The sequence below is a fragment of the Branchiostoma floridae genome, chromosome 9 (genome assembly GCF_000003815.2).
Source record: "Branchiostoma floridae strain S238N-H82 chromosome 9, Bfl_VNyyK, whole genome shotgun sequence".
NCBI classification, from domain to species: domain Eukaryota; kingdom Metazoa; phylum Chordata; class Leptocardii; order Amphioxiformes; family Branchiostomatidae; genus Branchiostoma; species Branchiostoma floridae.
In genome coordinates, this window is record NC_049987.1 from 15,141,281 (window position 1) to 15,166,757 (window position 25,477).

General features: G+C 41.1%; 1 protein-coding gene across 1 annotated transcript in view; it reads right to left on the reverse strand.

Annotated features, from left to right (window-relative positions):
* Window positions 1-1,624: 1,624 nt before the first annotated feature.
* Window positions 1,625-25,477, reverse strand: part of LOC118423282 — a 31,748-nt gene continuing 7,895 nt past the window's right edge. The window contains exons 2-30 of the mRNA XM_035831373.1: window positions 25,303-25,441; window positions 24,578-24,694; window positions 23,665-23,838; window positions 23,419-23,495; window positions 22,950-23,047; window positions 22,313-22,463; window positions 21,879-21,991; window positions 20,493-20,640; window positions 20,097-20,179; window positions 19,342-19,448; window positions 18,997-19,192; window positions 18,286-18,534; window positions 17,894-17,989; window positions 17,520-17,613; window positions 16,447-16,584; window positions 16,128-16,207; window positions 15,446-15,530; window positions 14,986-15,072; window positions 14,263-14,354; window positions 13,670-13,877; window positions 13,074-13,220; window positions 12,744-12,948; window positions 11,099-11,347; window positions 10,377-10,553; window positions 9,646-9,820; window positions 8,332-8,567; window positions 5,937-6,117; window positions 4,296-4,516; window positions 1,625-2,700 (exon numbers count right to left, since the gene is read on the reverse strand). Coding sequence (XP_035687266.1) covers window positions 2,696-2,700; window positions 4,296-4,516; window positions 5,937-6,117; window positions 8,332-8,567; window positions 9,646-9,820; window positions 10,377-10,553; window positions 11,099-11,347; window positions 12,744-12,948; window positions 13,074-13,220; window positions 13,670-13,877; window positions 14,263-14,354; window positions 14,986-15,072; window positions 15,446-15,530; window positions 16,128-16,207; window positions 16,447-16,584; window positions 17,520-17,613; window positions 17,894-17,989; window positions 18,286-18,534; window positions 18,997-19,192; window positions 19,342-19,448; window positions 20,097-20,179; window positions 20,493-20,640; window positions 21,879-21,991; window positions 22,313-22,463; window positions 22,950-23,047; window positions 23,419-23,495; window positions 23,665-23,838; window positions 24,578-24,694; window positions 25,303-25,441 — 4,128 coding nt within the window. The 3' untranslated portion in view covers window positions 1,625-2,695. The remainder of the gene's footprint in view (window positions 2,701-4,295; window positions 4,517-5,936; window positions 6,118-8,331; window positions 8,568-9,645; window positions 9,821-10,376; window positions 10,554-11,098; window positions 11,348-12,743; window positions 12,949-13,073; window positions 13,221-13,669; window positions 13,878-14,262; window positions 14,355-14,985; window positions 15,073-15,445; window positions 15,531-16,127; window positions 16,208-16,446; window positions 16,585-17,519; window positions 17,614-17,893; window positions 17,990-18,285; window positions 18,535-18,996; window positions 19,193-19,341; window positions 19,449-20,096; window positions 20,180-20,492; window positions 20,641-21,878; window positions 21,992-22,312; window positions 22,464-22,949; window positions 23,048-23,418; window positions 23,496-23,664; window positions 23,839-24,577; window positions 24,695-25,302; window positions 25,442-25,477) is intronic.

Here is a 25,477-nt window from a genome sequence, read left to right on the forward strand (position 1 = left end):
CGTTTTGAAATCGGGTGCTTACTTTCTCTCCACGTACTCTGCTATACACTTCAAGTGATAAAAGTAACGCACGCTTTGTAATATTTACGCCATTGACACATACACACTCACTCACTCACCCACCCACTCACTCACTCACTCACTCACTCACTCACTCACTCACTCACTCACTCACTCACTCACTCACTCACTCACTCACAAAGATATTAATTCTGTAATGTTGCTACTTACTTCATGAAATGCCCCTTCGTTCTTATGACTTCTTTCATCAAACCGGACCAAAGTTATGTCAGCAGCGTGTTGCATGACGTGCTGGCTGGCTTTCCTGATCTCCAAGCAGATGCAAGCACCTGGATCGTTATTATTATTTTGCTTCTGTTTCTGCATTTAGTACTGTTTTATTAACCTATTCCTAACGCCCTGTTAAAAAATTAAGAATACAGTAAGTACTGAACCCTGGGCTTTCAAGAAATACCAAGGAGGTTCCATTCAACATCCTTTCTGCTTGGATACCGGCGCGGATACAACATGGCTGGCGCATGGACCTCACAGTTTAGACTAAGTCTAGACGGTTCGCAGCGCAAGACAAGAAGCGTAAGCGTTGTTATTTTCCTAATTTGTTTAAACGTCCGAGGCTTGTAATTAGATTTGCAGAAGACTAGTCAAAACCTGGGAAGTTGAAACATTTTGCCAATGGAAATTGGGCGCAGTAACGTTATTATATACAGCCACAGATAATCTTATTGTTTGCTGCACTAATGAGGAAGAGTATGGAAGTTAAACACACATCACTACCAGGGACCAGCCCCCTGCTGTAGTTGCTTGCACATGTGTGGCCCAAGGGCTACAGAAATGGAGATGGACGCCACCCCTACGCATCTTTTACTGATGTACGGGCAACTTTAACTTTAACTAACAGTGACAGAGGCAACTTTGAAGACGGGAAACTCATCCAAAAGCCCGAACACAGTGTTGATTTTTAATCTTATTACTTTAGGTACAAACTTGAAAAAGAAATATAATAGAAAAAAGAAGAGATGGAGCTGACATTCCCATACGAACACCCCCCTCCCCAATTCGCTGGTAGCTTTTAAATGTAGCAGACATGTAGCTTGTATAGGCTAACAGTAAACGTCACAATGCCATATTTGTATCGACATAAACCGTCATGCAGTGCGCTGGGGTTTGGTAAATAGGCTACTTTGAGATCGTCAACTTATATGATTTTATTGCCACATTTTAAAACGATGCTTTGTTTGGTTGTTGATTTGAGAGTAAATCATGTATCTCTTGCACATGCACTTGTTTTTGGGCGGTCGTAACATACATGAAATTTGCCCTGATCTTTCTTTCTCTCTCTGTCTCTCTTTTTGTCTCTCCTTCTATCTCTTTCTGTCTCTCTCTCTTTCTCAAATAAACACCTGCAAATAAAGTATAGATTACCTTTTACAGATTGCAGATTTACAAATACATATCTTAATGCAACCTGTAAGAGGCACGGCATGATGGTTCTCTGGTAACTTTAGGTCAAATGCCAGTCAGAAAAGAGGAAGTGAAACTCGCTACATCATCGAAATCAAGCAGTGATTATCTAACACATAAAATGTACGAAACCTACAAATAGTTCAGGACAACGCTTATTATTGTACTTTATTGTGGAAACAAATATCAGAAATACAACACGAAAAATTCATAAAACGCCACCGCCGGAAATACACCTAGTGTCAACAATACAAAACGGACAAACATGTAAGGCGACAGAAGTAGTTGTTATTACATGACAGGGTGAATATATTTATCATATTTTACCACGGAGCCTGATAGAGGCTATACAAACCTTACAATCTATAAACTTTTCATTGATGTAGACCAGATCTTGCAATCATTAACATCATATTATTATCAAATGACACGAAGTAAGTCAGCAAGTAAGGGCGTCTACATGCATCTTGAAATCAGCCCATTCGCTCATAAAAATCCGGACAACAAATTAATAAATTTAACAGTCTCAATAAACGAGGAGGTATGTTCTTTTACATGTGTGCCAAATTTCAACACATTTTATTAAAAATGCACCTAATATGGCATTATTTTCTGACTGAGCCTTGAATGTCAAACAAAATTATAACTAAACAAATAAGAACAAACCTACGAACATAAGTCTATCAAATCACCATTAATGTAGACAAACTCTAATTCATAATCAAACCCGTTTATGTAAAGCCGTGATAATCATCGAACGACAGCATTCTAGACACCAGCATCAGCATAAAAGATAAAAAGTAATAAAAAAAAAGGAAACATTAATGACTTTCAAATCCTCTTATGCTAGGCCACTCATTTCTATATATCAAGCTATAACCCTAGCCTTGCATGCGACCAGTCATATACTTTTTCTTCTGTTGGTTACAAAAATAGCCAATCACGACACTTCTTTACTGTAAGCGGTGACGTGATTGGTTGGTAACTGATTGGCTGATGGCTGACAAATACAGTGCAAGGACAGACTGCAGGCCGGTACACAGGGGTTATTGCTTGATATACATAAATGATGACAATTCCATGAGAGAAATTCGATGATTTATGACTTTCTGTAATTCTTTCAGCAGATGAAGGGACCCGCCGTGTTGTTCACCAACCGCCGCCGGTACAACAGGGTGTAGGTCCGTGACTGGGCTTGCCTCCGCAGTGGCCTCTAGCCTAGTATGACATACAAAAAAAAGAACTTCACTCGAATTCTGGGTTGACAATTTGCCAAATTCAATCATTTATTAAAAAAGATTATAATATCAAGAAAAGCTGCATTTGTGAGATCTCCAAAGTGTTAGTGTAATGTATCCCCCTAGGTTTAATTACTTAAGTAGCACGTCCTCGGCCTCCGAATCTTTTTGCTTGGGGGGGGGGGGGGGTGGTAGGGCTGACTGCAATGTGAGGCAGTAAATGTTATGGATGACATCATCACGTGCACATTGATGAAGATCTATAAAAAAAATACCTTCCGAAGAGGGCCAACATGACAAAAAAATCCGAAATTTGGAAAACATGTCATGTTCTATCCTTGATTGTACTGGTAACTTACAGGTCACACTTATAAAGTAGCAAAGAGCGTTTTTGTAGAAGTAAAACTAAACTCGGCACAAAAAGTTTGGAATATTAGCTTCGGTTGATCATATTTCTGTTGTTTCTGCATCAATTTCAATATATTATATATCTATTGAAAGCTTGAATGATTTTCTTTCCAATGGTATCAAACTTATACTACCCTGCACTAGGCCTGCTTACGTGAGAGGGTCGCGAAAAAGTGCCCAAATTCCCCCGTTTCTGTTAAACACTGAATCATCCGGTTGTTATGGCCGCAGTTGACAATGATTCAATCAATCCTTTTTTCGCCCAACGTTTGGTAAATAGAACATCCATGTTTGTTTTCAGAATATCTGAGTAGAGTATTTTATGATTGTAAATTCATGGAACGAGTACCAGGCCTGCTTACGAGTCACAAAAATAAAGTGCCAAAATTACTCTACTAAAGTCAAACACTCCATTCAGATCATTCTCTTCGCCAAGAAGAGTATGGTTTGGAATGGGGGAGGGAAGGGTCTCGATTTCAAGTGACACGTACGCAGTACCTAATGGTCCGCCAGGCGTCGCTTATGGTAACGTTGATTTGATCAAGTGGGACATAACCATGTTTGGAATGGGGGGTGGAAGGGTGACGATGCTTTGATTTCAAGTGACACGTACCCAGTACCTGATGGTAACGTTGACTTGATCAAGTTGGGCATAACCATGTTGGAGTGAGAAGGGGGTGTACGTACCGTGTGACTTGTAAGTTACAGCATACATATTTTGTTCAATGTTGCTATGATATGCGATATTGCAAGAAATCGTAGCACGCTATCGTTACGATATCGTAACGTCCCTCTTGAAACATCGTACACGTATTTTTGCTTGTTTAAGGTACCCTTTTCCAGACCGTTATTTTGACACGGAAATTGTAAATCTGTGCAAGGGGGACCTATGGGCATCGTTCAAAAGGCCCCTTCAGGCCTACCAAAGCGACGTTTTGTTCAAAGCAGCGTAGACGTATTTATGTCTATTTTCGCTTCTTTAAGGTACCTTTTTCAGTACGAAATTTTGACACGGAAATGATGCCATACACCATGTACTTGCAATTAGCCTCAGGGCATGAACTTGCAAATAAACTTTCTATTATAAAGATTCTATCATACCATATATCTTTTGTTTAGAGTGATTCTGCCAAAGGTGATCGAAAAGAGAAGTTGAATATGTCTTACCATCCTGTATCTCGCAGACGTAGCGGAATCGTAGGAGGCAGGTTGCGCCTGCCCACTTGTCTCGTCGTTCCCCCTCTTTATCCCCGAAGACGATGTGCGCACAGTTGTATCTGTTGTTCGGCTCCCCGGACGCCCAGCTCGTAAAACTGCCCAGTGCGGTGCCCCTGCCGTCTCTCCAGACACCCGCTGTCTTCTTCATACCAAGCCAAAACTGATCGTCCCTATATTGTTAAATGTAGAAGTGCATGACATCAGTTTGTTATTGCCTCTCTTCTTGCTAGTTCTGCAGACAACAATATTCATTCAACGTCTTTCGGACGCAGCAACATCTTGTGCTGCAGTGCTATGTGAACCAGCAAGAATTTTCATGAGGAAAGTGACAGAAGGTCACCGAAAAGTCGTTATGAATAAAGCAATATTTGTGTAAACGACTTTCTTTATTAAGTGACGTACCAAACTGATGAAACTGTTTACGAATTTCCATTCAACTAACAGTGAGGCCCAAGCTCATACAGTTGTCACCTTCAGCCCCGGTCACAAAGCACGTACGATTCCTTGCGATTCCTTGCGATGCGCGGTATAAGCGCAGTGCGTCGTAAGTCGGGGGAGAATCGGAAGCAATGGTTTAGATATATAAATATATAAAGCCGCGGTCACAAAGCGCGTAGTGCATCGTACGATGAGGTCAGAAGAGCGTACCTGCGTCAATCGCAGTAAATCATAGTAAATCGGGGAGCGTCCTATGACGAAAAATGGAGCTGAAATGGATTTTAAACATGTTCAAAGTTTCTCCATTGCCCCCATAGCAGACTTCATTACGGTCATTTTTTTTCTACTGATGACGTTAAAGTGTCATAAACTTATAGCATGTTCTGATAGTTTTAGTTTTCCATGATATTGTCGATGTTGACGAAAAGGTCAATTATATCAGTCGCAACTGTTCACTGAAGCAACCAGAGAACATCGCGCACGTAGAGGAGCCTGCCTTCAAGGCAAGATTTTTCACGTGGCAGAGTCGGTATCACGTACAGGTGATGAAGACAATTGTTTGATCACTACATGCATTTGGGTTCATAATCAGATTAGATCTCATTTCTCGCCAGTCTTGGGTCAGATTACCATAACCGTAACCATGGGGACAACTCGAACAGAAAGGCAGGCTCTATGAATCGGAAATATATATGATATAATGCTTATGATACCATTTTTGAATGATGACATTTTTTGTTGAGAGCATATCATAATACATGTACGATCTTCGAAAAAGCCTGACTCGTAGAGTCGTCAAGCAGGCCAAGATAACCATACCAGTACTTGTGCTTGACTTGAACCTTTGCTTGTAATACTCGTATTGTCATGGTCTCTTTTAATTAATTTTTACAGTGAAAGACATTATAGGAAGGTATTCAACAGCTAGGGCCACGTTTGGTTGGTTAAAGAAGCACGAACGCGTTCAGGTGGCTTTTCAGAAGAAACACAAGTGAAAAATCGTACGACGCTGGAAAAAAGTTTGAACATCATCCGATCCTCTGCAATGGCTGATTTTGCTTACGATTTTGCTGCGATTCACTGCGCTCATCGTACGATATGCGGAATACTCCATCGCAAGAAATCGTACGCGCTTTGTGACCGGGGTTTTACCTGCTGACGCAGTTCTTTAGGAACACCAGGTTCCGTTGTTCCTCTTTGTCCCTTGGAATCGCAACGATGCCGCCTTGTCGTCTGCATTCTTCCTGTGCGCCCTCATACGCTGAGCTACTTTCAGGGACGGTGTACGTCTTACCACTGGGCAGTACGATTCGGTTGCCTTCCGGACAGATTCCTTCAAAGACAATAGAGACCTCATACCGTTTGTAATTTTGCTTTTGTTCTCAATTTATTTGTTCATCGTTCTACACAGCAACTGATTTATTTATACCCTGACATATGTCAAGGGGTTGTGAAATTTGAAAACTTAGTCAAGAAACTAATATTTTAGGCAGTTTGTCTGTGTATCCCTATCGCAACATCGCGCACGTTACTTTAACGAACATATTGTGATACGATGTTTAGATATAGAATGTACATGCCAGAACGATACCGTATGAAAAAAAAAATTCGTCTGGATTGCGATATCGTATACCCGATGACGGTCATTTGAGATTCTTCTTATAACGTTATCTTAGCAAAGTGAAGTTTGCTGGGTCTAATGGGCCGGCCCATGATGGAGTTTTCCGATATTTTTGTTCCGAGACAATAACGTATACGTAAACGATATAGTTTTAACCGGAAAATACGTATATCGTCGACGTATTTACGCTATTTTAAGGTACGTTTTTAGATACGATATTTTGACACAGAAATGATGCCATATCTATACGATATGGTGTACGTCCCTGTCGCAACGTCGTACGCGTATTTTCGCTTGTTTAAGGTACCCTTTTCCAAAACGTTATTTTGACACGGAAATTGTAAAGCTGTGGAGAGGGGACGTATGGACATCGTTAAAAAGGCCCCTTAAGGCCTACCGAAACGATGTTTTGTTCAAAGCATTGTAGACGTAGTTACGTCTATTTTCACTTCTTTAAGGTACCTTTTTCAATACGAAATTTTGACACGGAAATGATACCATACATTTTCTTCCGTCGGTATTGACTTAAGAATGAAGACAAGTTGAATAATCAGGACATGTCCATCAAAGCCACTAATGCTCTCACTAAGTACTCCAGCATCCGTGAGATGGTCTGCAAAGGTCCTTGCTGTTTGTGGACGGGTGTTGTAATCTTGCAGAATGGCACTTGGTCCAATATTGAAGAGGTAGGATATTGCGAATGGATGGAGGAGGATGTCCCTATGTCACCACATTGAAGTTGCCTTGAATGATGACGAGTCTTCTTTTTCCTATGGCGGTTACACCGCCCAACACCATGACGCTGCCTCCACCACCAAACACTGAAAGTTACTCTCGCCATGTCAGCGTGCGGTTCTCCTTGTCGCCTCCACGCTTAAAATTTGACTCGGCCATCCAACTGCCAAAGGGCAGATGCAGATATAATCTACTCAAATGTGCTAAAACAAGCTTGCATGTTCTGTATAAAAACGTGACGCGAAAAGAGGATTGATTGAATCTCTGACGCGCGCCAATGCCAACAGGGTGATACAGTGTTGAACTGAAGCAAGGAAATTTGGGCACTTTTTTTGGTGACCCATTCACATAAACAGGCCTGTTGCTCGTAAGCTTGATACCATAGGAAAGGGAATCACACAAGCTTTCTATAGTATTGATATGTAACACATTGACGTTTATGAAGAAATAACGGAAATATGATATTCCAAACGTTTTGTGCTGAGTTTAGTTCAGCAGCTGAAGAAACGACACCAATGTGGTAGCCATAAATGTAGATTCCAACTTGGTAAAAGTGATAAAAAGTTGCCATAGGTTGCTGCAGTTACAATAAAGGGATCAGGATAAATGAATTTGATGTGATAAAAATCTGGCTGTGATACCATCTTTTTGCTTCAACACATGGCTCCTTCTGTACACGTTTATTGATATATTCTTTTTTTACCCATCTTTTTTTGCGCACTCGCACTAGAAATGTAGCCCTGCAAAGGATGTCACCCCTTAAGTGGCATAACATGCATTATGCCATACGTCACACATGGTGTCATATCCACGGCTAGTGAATAAGTCGATGAAGGTTCGACACTCATCAGGTACCGGACAAGCCAAATAGCACTGTTACTGTATTCTCCAAGCAAAAGTTCCTCTCCGGCGCCAGCTGTTTTAGACTTTTTTGTCGTTTTTCTCATGCTTTCTATTTTGTAATTGTTTTTTTTTTCTTTTTGTCTCGCGGTCAATGGTACGAAATAGAAAGCCCGATGAAAACGCCTAAATGAACATTAAAAACAACCCAGCCGGGACCTAACCTCTGCATGGAGAGTATGTTACTCAAGCAACTGCGTTTGGAAACGGTCAGACGGATCAGGTAACATCCAATACTTTTCGTCAGTGACTCAGACAAATTCTTATCAAGTGAATATAGTGAATGCCTACGTGCAAATACTTGGACTTCACACAGGGACAGTATACGGTTGGCTCCGGGAAGACGGATGCCCACATAGCGCCCCCGCATTCCCGGACATGAGACGGAAATGGACGGCTTGCTCAGGTCGATTCGCTGATCCCCACCACACTTGGGGTTGTCGGTGACCGTGCGGAAGTCCCCGATGTGGATGTTGAAGGGGTTGAGTCGATCTCCACAGCAGTCATCGCGGTTGTAGATGACAACACTGTAGATATTGAAGACGAAAAACAACTTAATGCATGTTTTGATGAAGATTCAACTTATAAAGTTAAACTCCACAATATTTTACAAATGTAAATTGATAAGCTTGTAATCATTGATAGATCAATAGTCACATAATTGGGTCATACATATTGAGCCTTTTAATTTTTATTTTCTATATATTAATTGGCATAACCACAAAAAGTATAGTTTGTCAAGGACTAATGTAGACAATTAATAACTTACTTATATTATATAAGAATCATATTCCTTTTAAGTGTACTTGAATAATCCAATGCAGGTTATCAAAAATTGTTTACAAAGAGTTTGTAACAGTTCAAGTCTTTAATCAAAGCATCTAGGGTATATTTAACCTAGAATTATTTTGATCTTGTCCGTGGCAATTTTGCTAATGTTACATGTTCAGTCATAAAAGAAGATGCCAGGAACGACCATGTACAAACCCATTGTTTTTCATGATATACATATCTGGGTAGAGATTTTGATCTACCACAGATAGTGACCGCAGCCTCTACCACCAGTGGAGAATCCCATGACGATATCTACCAGGGGTGGGCACCGGTACAAATTCAGGTTTTCTTGTTAAACCGGTCCGAAAAAAACGGACCTGATAAAAATCAGTGGACTGGATTTTTGACAGATTGGAAAATTAACAGATAATATCGACCGCCTTTCACGCGTTGGGGGGGGGGGGGGGGGGGCTGGTACAATAAGATAACGAGATCGAAATGGACTTTATAGTTAATTTGTACCAAATTTTCACAGACAACCTTGCTTTCAATACGACCAATTTTAGTCCGCCCCGAAATTGTCAGTCCCCATAGACACATGGCAAAGCAACAGGACGTCTACATCGCGGCCACAACCACCCGGAGTTAAAGACGCAACTTTACATAATCAGGTCCTGGTTCCGGCCTGAACCTGGACCTGGACCAAGACCTGAACCTCCGGACCGGAGCTGAATTTTCTGTACCGGTACCTACGCCTAATCTCTACCCAAAATCGAAGTTCCGTCAGATTTGAATATCTCTAACCTACTGCTGTATGTACCGTGCACGTACCTTGTAACCTTGGACGTTTCACCAAGGTCCACATACCAGGTGGGGCTGTTTTCTGCTCTAGAGTGGGTGCAGGAGTTACCGCCAAAGTCACTGTTGGTGTCGCCATCTACGGCACGGCTGGCAGGAGCTTCCCCGCTGCTTTGGTAAGCTGGCTTCAGCAACGCGACATTGACCCCTGTCAAAGGAGTGATGACCATCATTAGCGTCATATGTACACAAATTGAACAACATGTCTTATTTCTAATGGCTACTTTTTATCTCATTTTCTTTAGTGGCCTAAATTATGTCAATTTCTAATATCTTATTGTCCATCAATATTCAGTTGATTCAGGACCAGTAACGTGACAAGCAACGGGAAAGAATTCCCGGGTAAGTAACCGCCGTGTTTAATTTTAATGCCATGCAAAGAGAGTGGTTTAGTAAAAGGGCATGATACGATTGACGGTCATCGAATACACAATATGCCATCGTTTGTATACTTTTATTACGATGCTGTAGACGCATTTACGCTGCTTAAATGTACAAAATCATGTTTTGGTATCCGTAAACATCGTCTAAATATTGAATAATACTAACTAATATGATAAACGATGCACGGTAAAACAAGCATCTTGCTGGTCCAGTTCCACATTTCTTTGCTAAAAAAATGACATTAAACACTAACATGGCGATAAAGTGTACAGAATGGTGTGTTTATAAGACAAACTTTTGACGCGAAAATTATGTTATACCTTTGCGAAAGTCAAAACATTTACTGCATCCACAGTGACCTGGCAAGGCCCCGCACCGTCCGCCCTCTTGATTCGAACAACAGGGCGCATTTGACTTAGGGTTACACCGCCCAGGGCTCGCTCCTGGGGCTGGAAACTGCCTTCCACACCGAAAGTCATTTCTCCACTTAATTGCCGCTGTTAAAGAAAAATACAAATATTTAGTAAATATCCGCGAACAGTATTATCAGGTTGGTACATCACTGAATAAAGATACTAAATGCAGAACCACTTCTCTATTTCCACCGACGTTTCGATGACTGTCTGTCACCTTCCTCGGGACAATTCTGATTGGTTCACATTTTACCACTGCTTACAGATGCGGTCACAAACGCAAAGTATTTGCATATATGCAGTGATTCTTTGCGATGTTTAAACGGTCCCCAATGTAAAGAAGTGTAACATATACATATATATATCAGTTAAATAGATAAACAAAGAAACGTTAACAACTAGAACCAGACAAAATTGCCCTGCCTAAGGAAGGTAACAAACTCCCTTGACAAAAACAATTGTTGCGTAAAAATAGCCTCTTTCAAGTATTTATAGTATATATATATATATATATATATATATATAGTAAATATGTATGCAACCGGGTATTGTCAACTAATGGACGAATATATTGACCATTCATCTTTGCAAGAGGACTTGACCTGTACAAGGGCAGATGGCGAACTTACCAACGCAAGTCTTGCCATCGGAGCCCGGTACGAAACCGGTTCCGCATGCCGTGACGCATCGGGAACTTCCGTCATCGTTTTGGAAGACAAAGTCACTACATGCGCATGTCTTGCCGTCGGAGGCTGGTTCGGTACCGGCTGGGCATTCTGCGACGCACTGGATAACTCCACCGCCCTTTTCAAAAGAAAAGTGCTTACAACTGCGGCATTCCGTGTCGAGCTTCGATCCAGGGGACATGGGGATACATCCTGTATTGGTAAAAAATATATTTTTGAAAAAAGAAAATGCCCAACAAAGCTCATTTTTACCCAAGGTCGGCCGATAGCTTGCATGTATTATCAAGCAAATAAAGACCCTGGCGTACCGGTGTTACAGCGATCTCGCCCCCCGGAGGGGCGAAATCACTACATTTCGCCCCCTTTAGTGTTTTCGTCCCCATTAAGAAAATTGCTTCTCGGAGGGTTCTCAAGAGCAAGTGGTTACTACATATAAGGCTCGCTACCTGGTACTATACTGCACCTGGGGAGTAACGTTTATGGTGTGTTACCTGGTACCTATATGGCACCGTATTACCTGAAGGTGTTATACCTCGAAAGTCGATACTATATGGTTCAGTGCAAACAAGCCATTGAAATGAAAAGACACTTTTTTCAGTTGAGGTGGCATAAAAAGACAGCGCTATCGCGAACGTATAAATCAACACCATCTACTGCACAGAATGAGTCAGCCATATGTTTTCAATTTGCCACAGTGTTTTCTATCTTGTGCTGAAAACATTTCCAAAGCACTAACAAAAGCACAAGTGAAAAATAGTTTCTCATTATAAATACTATCTTCGCACAATTTAATACACCTGTTGCGAAATGATACAAAAACACTGGTAAAGTACCGGTTTTAGAAACACGGGTAAAACACCAGAGTTCCTAAATACTATAAAAACAGTCATATTGGATATCCATAGGTTAGGTGCATTTAACGAAATGTGCGATATTCTAATGAATACCTTATCTACATAACTAATAAAGACATTTCATACTTCTTTTGTGGCCAGTTCATGGTAGAGACTTCATATTGGAGATATGTAGGTTGCTTGAGAACAGGTGAATACAATTAAAAGCATCTTATGTCGAGACTCAAGAATATGCAATAATGGGAATACAAGGGATCCAACCGTCCTTGTCCGAAACAACTTCAACTGTCTTATCAACATGTAAAAAGTTGATATTAATACTATGGATGGAGTTATGTATCAGATTCGTGTTCTTATATCATTCTGAAACTGCACTGTGTGATTTATACCAATAAACTTCTAAAATGTTATGTAAACCCGTTTTTTTTTTGGGGGGGGGGGGGCGAAATCGCTAAGGGGGGCGAGATAGGGGGCGAGATCACTAGCCGGGGAGGGCGAGATCGCTAGTGATTTCGCCCCCGGGGGGCGAGATCACGGGGGGGGGGGGGCGAGATCGCTGTGACACCGGCCTGAATCACCCTTCTGATTGGTTGACGTTAGGGCTAGTCAGTCAATCAAATACCCTGCCAACAAGATACTCCCTCCTGTTGTTCGAGGGAAAGTGAGGAGTCAATCACGTTGCCTCTTGAGTGTTTGCGGCGACTTGATTGGCTTGTGATGGCTGACAAGCTCACCGTTACACTCGGGGTGACAGTCTTCCACACACTTCCCATCCTTCATGATAGTTCCTCCCGTACATTCCATCTCTCCCTGTGCCCCTCCCTCGATGATTCGGGCGTCCATGATCTCTACGTCCTTTTCCCCGCTTCCAAAGGAGTAGAAACGGATACCCAATGGTGGACCCACATCATTGTAGACCATGTAGACTAGTCCTTTCTCCTGTTGGCAGAAAATGTTAAAAGAATCGTTTAATGTACTCATAAGCAGTAGCTCAGTATACCAGTGCTACACCAGAATCGACATAGAGAACCATGTAGATAGATAAGTGTAAACATATCACTTACGGAAGTGTCAGAGCCGATGCCATACTTGATGTAGGTTCGCTGGTTTGCACTGTCTTCCTCCAGGCAAATGAAGTACGGCTGGAACAGTTTGGAGTCACCGAGACTTCGGGCATTCTTCGCTCCCTCGTATTTCACCAGCTTCATTCCCTAAGAATGGCACAATAAACACGATGTGGATGTTCGAACTGTTACACAAAGGTTGGTGAAATATAATTGATGAGTACTTGTGACATCAAGACCATTAAGAAAACAAAATCTGACTCATGTAACAAGAAGGCCATAGCATGTTCAGGCCAAAAGATACAAAAAATAGAAGCTCTGCTACAGAACCAAGGTCACAAACAAGGGGGCCTGTGTCTGTCCAACACCTATATCAAAATGTCATCGTAATCCACCAAGAGTTTCTTGAGTTATGCTGAGTACAAAAATCCGGATCCGGAAATGCAAACACACACATGTACTAAGCCCGTAACTATATCTCCATTTTTCATGGAGATAATAGTATTATAATTATTACAAATACGATTAGAACTGCTTGACCTGACTGTATTGTAACAGTTGGTGCTTGAAACCCTTTTAGAAAATAATGGCGTTACCTTGTAGAGCGCAACACCCTGGTAACTGATCTGGAGATGGTACCAGGTGGTCTTATCCCTCGGAATGGCGGAGAACACCACAAAAATGTCGCCTGAAGACGCCGCAACGAAGTACAGACACTTTCCTCCCTCCTCCGCGGGCTTGATTTGGTAAGAATTGGACCACTTCACCGTGCAGGGCGCCTCGAGTATAGCGGCTAAAGAACGGCTGGTAGAAACAACAGAACAGCAGTGCTTATCAGGAAAACACATTCATCAACAATGACTTCATTATTTCAGTGTTCCGAAAAGGGGAAGAAACGCAGAGAATCACACCAGAACTGAGACGTATAAAGCGTAAAAACAAACAATAAGTACATTGTGCAGAATATGCACTATCATAGATTTGCAAGACTGACAAATGCCTAATACATGTACATCCGTATCTTTCTATCTTTGCCATTGGCAAAAGGAAAAGAATTGCCTGAACAATAACAACATTTAACGCCTAACAAGATTTGGTATTGCCACGCTTGCTGTTTACGCAGTGTGAGAAGTGATCATAGGAGCGAACCTGGGTTACAATAGGATAAATTCAAGGCTATCAAACTTACCCCCCCTTTGCCTGGGAGTGCTCTAACGGGCTGACATACTCAGCTCTGGCAACATCCAAGTTTGCGTAGTTGCGTGGCAAGTTCCCCAAAACCTGTGGAGACAAGGGCAGGATAATCAAATTTTAGTAAATCAGTGGATTTCTTCCAACCAGAACTTTCACGGTGTAGTATACAGAAAAAACAATAAGAATGGTGCGGTACAGTTAATATTGCTGGCTTGAATGTTCATCAGTCTCTAGTAGAAGTAGTTATGAAGAAAAGTTAAACAGCTACATGTAAGTTTTCAGCACAAAACTGGCCTCAACTTGCAAGTTTTAATGTCCAGCTCCAGTCGTTGTCAAGAACAAAAGAAACTTTGTGAAAGAAAGTTTACGAAAACATTTATCTTACATTTTGGCAAAAGAAAAAGAAGCCATATTTTTTTACATATGGGTCATTTTGTATCAGAGACGGGGACAAGCCATAAACTTTCTGCAACTTATGATCCACTGCTCATCGAATCACGTGTTATCTTTACATTACGTCGCAGAAGCATTGCTGCATTGCTCATTTCTTGACTTTTGCTGCACAGTTGGGTATTTGATTAGGTACATTTTTCTCTCGGAAATTACAGTTCATCTGACACTGTGCTTCCAGTAAACATTATCACAAGATACACGAGTAAACGAGTAAAATAGTACACGAATGACTAAACAAATGAATACCTATAAATTGGTGAAGTACCTGTTTGGATGCATCTTGGTCTTGAGGTGTGACATCAAACGTTCCGGATGCTTCATCGTATGTCATCACAAAACCAAAGCAGGAGACCTGTGTTTGTAAATAGAAGTTTGTTAAACACTTGTTCCGGCAAATGTACATGTAACGTTATATCCGCCATCATTGTAAATAACTCTGAATAGAGCATTAAGCAGCTCAGGGTCAAAATTATACAACGCATCGTCGCATTACATGTGTGGGTTTGATAGTCACAAACATCCAGTATTATTATATACTATAGCTTTAACATTCACACTCATGGTCCGTGAAATAGGTCATGGCTTATTCTATTGGGGTCACATAGTGGAAAACAAAGATGTCACTGGTCACGCAATTTATAGTGCACGTTACCGTGGCCAGCAACCTTTAAATTCCTGAACGTGTTGTCAGTTAGATAATGAACACGTTGTCTGGCTGGACTTACCTTCTTGTTGTTGGTATCGCCACTCCCGCCATTGTTACGGCTGTTGTACATGTGCATTGGTGATCCGGCAGTGTGACAATTCCATCTGTTGATAAAAAATCAGTTTTGTGGGTTGTTGCACCAATAACTATTTGAAAATCAAATAGTTTAGCAATTCACCACAAAGGTATCAGAAAATTTAGGGTAAAACTGGATACCGGTACAGGAAATTCAGTTACAGGTACATTTCAGGTCCAGAGGACCAGGTCCAGGTCCGGACCTAAACCTGGACCGACCTAATCATGAAAACTTGTGAATGGTCGATAATCAAAACAATAGTCCAAGTTTCTACAAAAGGAATTGATATATATTTGGTGGAGTATTCGACTGCTGTTGGCGTTTTAAAATCCACACTCTATAAGTTTGACTGTAGAAACTTGGTCAAATTGGCTTTAAACTCTACTCTACTTGCCTCTCGTTACTTTCCTGAATCTGTAATAAGCGCCAAAACTTGGAAACCCCTGCCAATATAATCTATTCATTTCCTACTTGGTCCAAAACCGGTCTATTTTTTTTTCAGGGCTGTTTTTTTTCGGACCGTTCCAACAAGAAAAATGATGTACTGGTACATCGTACCGGTACCCACTCATAGATTGGTATGTACATTGCTGATGAGCTCTGTTAGGAATGTTTAGGTTCTTACTTTCCCCTGGCATAAACTAGGAAGGCCTCTGTGTTCTTCGTAATTTCGTAGTTGATGTCTTCAGGAATATCAAATATGATCTGCAATTAAAACAGCAAAGTTATGATAGTGATATGAAAGCCCTCAAGTTATTCTGGTTACTACAGATGTATTCGTTAAGGAACAAACACTCCAGGCTATGCGGACTGTTCATGAACCTCCAGTTCTAAATCAAAAAGAAGTGAGACGTGCGTTGATAGATGACAAATAATTCACACTTGTAGGAATAATAAACCACTACGCTTCGCTCATTCAGTGATTTATCCCTTGTACCTCCTACCTTATAAGTGTCACCATTGATGAGTTCGATCCATTTTGGGTAGGTAGTTCCGGAACTTCCCCCCTTCACGCCCAAGTCTTCAGTCGTACATCCAGGTTTGCCCCCCGTTAGGCGGAAATCAGTTGTGGGCACTGGTCCCTGTGGAAAAAAAAAACGGATCGTTCATCAGAGTTCTGAATACGCAGTGAGTTCATGAAAAGGTTTCATACACTAATTTTCCCATCTGTTTATAAGGAATGCAACATGGTAGGTGAGTAAAGACCAAGAAGTGTGTCAAGTTTCGTTCCTCTGAGCTGCGTCAATGGGAAATTCCTGTCAACAAAATCCTTCCGCCAACATTGATGAGGAAGGTGCTGATGAGAGACTCAGAGGCACGATGCAACTCGATTCAAAGGGATCTTTATTCACACTGCTTGTACAATCACGCCATGATGGAAGAGAGTGACCACGTGACCCTTAACACTGACGTCACACGACAGTGACGTCGACACATAGTGGCGTTCAATGCCTATTACAAATCGGGCCTGATGACTGTTCTAATTTAGACTACATCCAATGTTACATTTTGCTTGATCCTAGCCGCTACTAGAAATATTTTTAGAATATAGAAACCAAATTATTCATATTCATGTATGGAAGCATGCATGCCCCATATATGTGCGTATTCCATTTTGACTGGAAGTGGGTTAGACAATTTAGTTGTTTGACCGGATAGTGAGTGAGTGTGTAGCAGCCCTCGGAATTATAATAGATACTATTGTATCATTATTTTGGGTCAGCTTTGTGCCAATATGGTAAACTACATTTTCTTAAAAGACAGGCACGGATAACATGATTGGTTCCAGTGGAACAGGACAGAACAGAAAATAAAGTATCACATTTACCTACGGATAACAGTAAAAACTAATTTTATCATCTACAAATTAGAAGCCAAAATTTCGTTCCTGCCTGTAGTTCTGAACAGCATTAACCGTAGTGGTACTAGTTATTGTCCAGACATTGGTGATGGGTATCTCATAATAAATACATTCTAAACAGAGATGGAACATTGAATAAAATGGCATGCACCATACCTCTTCCATGTACATAACTATTGCCCTTTCCAATGCGAGCCGTTTCTTGTCCAGTCCGTCTTGAAACTTGTCCACTGACGTGAAGTCACAATATCTGTGCAGATTCAGACGTAGCTAGGATCAATACTTGGCTTGAGCCTTGGATATCTTGTAAGGGTAAGAAATCACTAAGATATTTGCTGACTTGGTATATTCATGACAATCCAAATCAATTAGACGTAAACATCAGCTATGCCACATACCAAAATCAGACCTATTTCTACAAAATCTCTTATCATTATCATTCTGTTGCCAATTCAAGATCATAAATATTAGATTGGTGTGCATCCCAACTAGCTTCATGATTAATCATCTTCTACAAATGTCAGAATTACCGTTTCTCAGTGGCAGATTCCATCACTCCGCTGCTGTTGTTTACCAGCTTCTGCACCTCATAGTACTTTCTTCCTGTGATGTCTTCGGTCTTCAGGCTATGGATTTGTTTTTAAAGAATATGGAAGTTAATACCAGAACACTTGAATCTTGTAAGAACCTTACATAATAACTTAGAAGATTCTATTGCCAAATTCTTATTTCTAATTCCCTACAATCCACTGTCCCACATTCTGTGCCATTAGGCCAAAGTAACATAAAAAAGGTGTTAGGATTTTCAGTACAAAGATAGTATTACGTTTATCTTTATCTATGGAACAGAGTTAATACCGCAGCACATATTTTAAGTTGTCCATTTACTGGTCAAATCGGAATGATGCGTGATAAAGCTCACTTTTCACTGAAGCAGCCGTCTGCAACATCACTGATGTCAAAGGGAAAGAGAAGTTTGTAGTTCATGTCCAACAGCTCCGACATGGTGCCCATGAACATCTCGATGGGTTTGGGGTATGTAGGGATGGACTTCAGCCACTCGGTGAAGGTGTCTTTGAAGCCGGTGGAGTAGAAGTCAGCTACGATGGAGGCAACTTCCTGGTCGCCTCCTTCTACTGTCACGTGTGTGTTGGAAGTCTTGGAAGACTGCCTGTAAGATTACAGATGTTTGATTGTTTAATATTCACAAGAGATTCGTTTTTTTCACGAGGCTGATAAGCTTATATGATTTACAGCGGTTTTGCTTCACGGAACGTTTGTTACTCTGGTCAAGAATTATAAGGGACATCGGTTAGTTTTTCGAACAACAGGTAATTGAAAAATAAGCGAAAAGTTACTGTTCACTGCAACTTAGAGGTAGAGCTCGTGTCCAGTATAAGTATTTTTCATTAGGTCATCAAATGTTATCAAATTATAGAAAGAAAAAAATGACCCTAATTGTGCATAACATTTAAAGTGAAAAATGAAACCAATTTAGCTCGCCGAAGGGATCTTTCACTGGTTGTGACAGAACAGCCCGACAATATGAACAGATATTCCATTGTGTTATATTATATTATATTATGTTACCTTATTCCCACCATCACAAGAGTAAAAGAAATGTTTGTCATACGAGGATCCACTAGACATTCCCATTCCAAAGTGACCACCGGCGTTGAAGAAAAGAGAATTATAAGAAGCCTGGGCCTGGATGGAGAAATCCTCCATGCTTTCACTCTTGGAGGCTTCTTGTGTCTTAAACAGCCTGAAGGAACCGCCAAACTTTGCTGACTTGATGAAATGGGTTCCATAGCGGATGATGAACCGTTCTGTATATAACAAATGATTGTCTAAGAGCAAAGTCTTTGCTTATGTTTGTGGCTTATTCTGCATTAAAGAAAAATATGTTGATTTCTTAAATATGAAAGATATTCTTGATATGATATTTGAAAATAAAATAAAAATGATTAAAACTTACGAAGCTTTGCCTTCCCCTCGATGAAATTTTTCGGAAGAGCCAAAAAGTCCCGCAGGAAGGGCAGACTCAGGGTGTCCGGCGTGATCTCATCCAGGAAGATTTCATACCTACAGGTGAAATGAGTCAAATTTTCTCATCAACAAACCTTATAATCCGTTTATGAAAGTTGGTCATCCAGGTAAAATAATACGTCAAATAGGAAGTAGTGGATACAAAAAACTGAATATTTTGGAAACGATCAGACGTTTTCCTTTCAGACAGCATTCATTATGTTTTGTCAGTGTTATTGACAAAAGATAAAGAATGTTGAATAAACAGACTCGTTTTGCCATTGCTTTATAAACACTAATATCTCAACCTGATTTTCAATGACGAAAGATAAGGAATGTTATCTGAAACGTCTGAGTGTCCAAACTCATATCCAGCTGCTTGAGCATCTGCTTATTTGCGTTACTTATAACATTATCTTATAGCCATAAAGGAAATACATATATGATCGAGCAGAATTGCAGGAACAAAATGTAGGCTTTTAATGGGCTCTAGGGTGGTAACATTTTAAAGACTTGCCATTCCCTCGCTCATAGTGGGGAAAAGCAAGATGGAAAACGACTGACCAACGGTTTGTATGATCAATTCATTTGAAACAACAAGTTTGCTCCGCTCACTTTGCTCTTCATTTGGTGATTTTAAGTCCCTGGTCATCCGTCATTGCAATAAGTGCAGGAGTACATAATGCCATATAAAAGCAAACTCACCTGATCACGTCACACTGAATAAGAGACATGAAGGACTGCTTCTGTGATGATGACTCCTTCCCATATGCTGACTCAACGGCAGCCTGCGTGGAAATAAGATCCATTAACGGTCAAGAAAAACAGTTACAGATAACAGCCTTTTTATAACATATCAATGAAATGAAGTATGATATATTAGGCTTTGAATATAATTGTTGCAATTAGATGTTCTTCAGTAAAAAAATGTTACCAAACGTGAAACCCATCATCATTTATCATACCATAAATAGAAATATTTTAATCGTTTAACAATGATAAAGGTTTTCGGAAGTAATCTGTAGGTCCGGAATGAAACTGGAGCCTGGTAGACAAAACTAAAATTCTTCGATGAAAAACAACAAAAACATGCAAACAAACCTGGAAGCCAAATCCGGAAAATGACACTCCGGCTTTCATCTGAAGGGAGTGACGATACGCCTGTCTGGACTCATAGACGTAGGACCCCACGTCCGTGTCAAAGATGCCATGAACGTTCATGGTGTCAGGAACGTCCTCATTGCGGTACCTGTGGTACACAGTGAACAATATTTCATTGCATTGTCGTAGAATAATACAGTCTACCTGTGGTGCATAGTGAACAATATTTAATTACATTGTCATGGCATAATGTTGTCTTGTAATGAAAATTATATAAAATGCAGCAGCATGGTAATCTCCAGGCAGATTTACCAGTGACATAAGGTAGTATCAAAGCTGGCTAATACCCCCCTCACATTATATACGATCTTCGGACGTTCTTCGCGATCGCAGGAAGGTCGGCTGATTTTAAGATCTTAAGATGGTCTTGCGTATTTTTCGCCTCAAAACTGTCCCCCTCACATATACGCGAGGCTCGTGAGATCGACGGTGAATAAATCTATGATAATGAACCTCCCATGACCTCTTGCACGCGGACAAGGTAACACAAAACGTTCCTCAAAAAAGGCAAGAGATCAATAAATGTTGCTTATTTTGTTGTCGTAATCTTTTTAACCAATGAATGGAATGCGCGGGCATAATAGAAATGACGCAAGAAAAGAAAGTGTGTCACAAAGCCAGCCTACATACTACCACAGCGGCCACAATGTTAGAATTACCCTCACATTCCCAGAAATTCAATATTTGTAAACAAACGGAAGTCGGGCGAACGTCGCCCGAACGTTGCCCAACTGACGGGCGTTCGCCATCCGATTTGCGCTCGATGATTAATAACTATGTCTTTGCTCGCCTATCGGTCTTCAATCGTTGGATTGACGCAAGACTATTGACCGATACCCTTGCAAGGTACGCACGATTTGTACGCACAATCTGCGACTCGGTAACGAGCTGTGCGATTTTGGAGATTTCCTTCGACTAGTCGCATATGTTAAGAACATGTTTCGCTGCACCCCGACCGTCGTAAGACTCCTGAAAACTGCCGGCGATCCGTAAAAATCGCAAGATGATCGTGAGAACACCGGACGTCTTACTCACGTAAATGTCATTCAGAGTTCGTAAACTAGTCTTCCGATCGAATCGCGCCTATTGTGAGGGGGGTATAAGGAGTACAACTTGCCAGGCAGCTTTTGATACAGCATTTGACAGCTGACATTTTATGCTATCGTAGGATTTGCTTCTAGGATCAAACGTTACCGAAAAGCACGTGGTATATGTTTGCTGTATCTGTCCGTGTGTCTGTGTCTGTGTGTTTAGATTACTTTTAGATTAGACGTATTACAATCTTGCTAAGTGTGACATACAATAGAGCATTTCCTTGATACTTACGAGCCCTTGTTTTTACAGTTCCGCTGCACGACTGTTTTCCTTCTGGACGTGCTGCTGTAGTCTCCGCGACCATCAAAGCCGACCCCGATGTAGGCACACCCCTCCATCATGTTCTGTGTGACAAGAGCACGTTAATGTTACGGTAATGAATGAATGAATAATCAGTACTAACTAGGTATTTTTTTTCCTCCAGTGCTCATAGATATAAAGGCAAATCTCAAGGAAGGCCATGAGACAGCACAGGGAATTTTAACGTGATGATGAAAGGTATGTGCACGATACATGTCATTGTCATGTTTCTCTGAATGTCTAAATAGCAGCACGTTACCAGAACAATGGCATGATGCCTTGATCATGGAAAGTAATACTATTTGCTTCTTGATAGCTTCAGGGACGTGAATTAAGCCAGGTTATATCCGGGATTCAAAACTCACCTCGCAGACTGGGCTGAAAGCCTTCTTATTCCAGCAGGGATCGCCCTTTTTGTATCCTGTTCCGAAACATCCGTTCATCAGAGCAGGACCCATTCCCATGGGGTAAGAGAACGCCTTTGGTTGGGAGCTTTCATCGGGTTCGCTGTCCGTCCTGCCATTGGAGAAATAAAGCTTACTCACAATAGTTATTGGATAGAAATATTCAATGAAAATGCGGAATCTGACTAAATTATATCTGCTGCTGATCTACGCGTGCATATGCCCCAGAAACGTAAATGGTCAGATTGATTTTTAATCATTATTATAAGCTCCTTTACTATTTAGAGTAGGCATGCGCGACGAAAGATGAGTACGAGTAACAGGAATTGTGGGTAACAGGTCAAAGGTTAAGGTTCCTGAGACAGAAACAAAACATACTCTGAACATTGTAATGCAAATCGAGACAATGGCCGAGACGAGAAATGTTGACAAGCTATCAAGGACTTTTTTACCTTTGACATATCCCACAATTCCTGTCGCTGCGGATGTGTAATCAGATGAGTAAATGTGGCTTGTTGTACGGGGGCGGGGTATCGTGTACCATATTGACAGGTAGTTTTATGTGTATATAGACAAAGATAATTGACCAAATACATACCTCGGGTCTTCCTCCACGTCTATTTTCATCTGCATCCCTGGTGGAGCGAACATGTCATCCTCCACCATGCCTTTCTGTGCAACGAAGTCCACTTCAGCCTGCAAAACAGATTACATTATATCAACGGTGGTTTCAATAGAGTCGGTTGTTACAGTTGCATTTGGAAGTAAAGTGACTTAAAAAACATAATATATATAAAAGAAACCAAATAACGAATTCACGAAAGAAAAAGGTCCCAAATAAAGTTACTGACACATTTCACTCAGCGTCAAAAGCTTTGATGACTTCCCCCAATCAATTCTACCGTTTTCCTGCATACCAAGGCTTCACGTTGGAATTACTGCAATCAAACTCTCGAAACTCTAGAACTCTCAGTACAGTGCTTCCATGTTCTCTGAGTAGAGAAGTACCACACAAGTCTATTTCATATAACAAACAAAAAAGGAGAACTGTTACAGTTCTGGTGCACCTTTATCTCATGTTCCTGGCCGCCACCACCGTCGTCATCATCACCGGCTCCGTCATCTTCTTTCTTTTCAAGTTCAGCTGTGACACAATGTAAAACGAAATACATTCCGAATAATTGGTAATAAGCTATATGCACTCAAAAGTATGATCAGAGAGATTTTATAATACAAGCTAAATGACAACTTACCAATGCACGCGAGGAGTCAAACGATTCAAAGCTTCATTATATTACACTTTTCTGCCTTACCTTTTCCAAATATCTTATCAACCGTGTCCTCTGCCACCTCTTTTTCCACTTCTGCCGTGACCTCAGCCTCCTGTTGCACACTTTGCGCCAGGATGTCCGGTCCCATGTTCTCCATACCGCCCAGTTGTTTTATTGTGTCGGTCAGTTTTCCTGCATCGAAGCTCCCTCCTGATGCTGTACATAGTGAGATAGAAGAAACATTTGGTATCACATACATCGTTGTCAGTGCCAACGTTGCACTGATAACGGCATGCAGTTCAGTTCAGTTCATCCACTGTGTCTGAGAGGTGACGCCAGGATTTCCACAAATATTTGACAGTCAGACGTATATATCGATCTCCAGTTCGCCAAAGTTTAAAATTGTCATAGAATGAAGCTTATTTTCCCTGCAAATCCACCACGTGATGTTCCATGGGGCTGGGTGACCTGCTAACATCGGTCTGTCCCTAATAATTGTGGCCCGACCGAAAATGTCTTCATAGACCTCCCAGACTCGTGATGATGGCTATTTTTCCTGCTTTGTGACGACAGCTTAAATGACTGCAAGATCGTCCTTATGAATACACAATTGCAGATGCCACACCCTCTCATACCAATATGTGACGAGCGTTTGAGCTGGTTGACACCCTAATTGGTTAATTTATTCCATGTTTACCTAGTATACCCTTTTGACTTTCTGGTGGAGATGAGTTTTTGAGATTGAAACAAAATAAGTAATTTTACAATGTCTTGTTTCAGGGATTTTTATGCAATGTGCCGTTGGATCGAATCAACTGTGGTGTCAGCCCTTGACATATACAGGTGCCTGGCCTGACATAATTAAGAGTATGCTGATGCTGATAACAGAGTGTTCCTAGGTCAGTAAGAGACATAGTACTGTGTACCAAACCAGTAACAAGGTAAGAAGACTTACATAAAAGGTTCCCAGCAAGATTCGCAATGGCCGGGAGGAAGCGTTTGTCCTTGACGTAAGCAGGGGCGTCTTCAGCAGCTGCTGCTTTAAGGGCATCTTCGAGTTCAGAATGCAATGCTGGAGTAGAGAATGGAGTGAAGAAACATTATCATGAACATTAAGATGAAAATCTGGTTTCTGTAAATTATCGCGTTCTTACATATTGGTATTCATTCCCTTGTCATCGAAAATTCAAGTGCACATTGTTCACATAAAGTCGCCTTATCGGATTTGGAAGGAAGTTAATACATAACATTGTACATCTTGTGCAATATGGCAGGGTATCGATAGAATACATGAGACCTTTTGATTAAATCTGAAAAGAAAACCGTGTTTGATACGTTTTACCCATATCATGATTATATACACACCATATAAGCCACTTAGTCCATCAATCTACTAGTACCAAGTATACATGTATTGTTTATGGTTTGCGTACATTTACACGCAGTAAGATAGACCGTGGGTAAGACATCAAAGTTAACCGCCATATAGAAAACACGTCTTGACATATATCTAGCATTACAATAGACTGTTTACAAGCTACAGTTCATCGTTGATGTCGCGCATGTGTAGTTAGAACGATGAACCGGCTTATTTCTAACTACCGTTTGTAACGTTGACGCCTGGTCATGATTGGTGTCATTATGATCAATCAACCAGATTGTAAGGAGTCATGCACTTACGTAGGGACCTTTTGATGACGCGGTGTCCGGGTTCAGACAATGGGTCCTTCTTTGACGCAGTCAGGATGAGGTACGCGGAGACGGCCAAGATCAGCATCAAGGGTACTCCCACACCCACTGCCCTCTTCATGTTGGACATCTAATGCATAAAAGACATAAAGTCACCATTATTGTT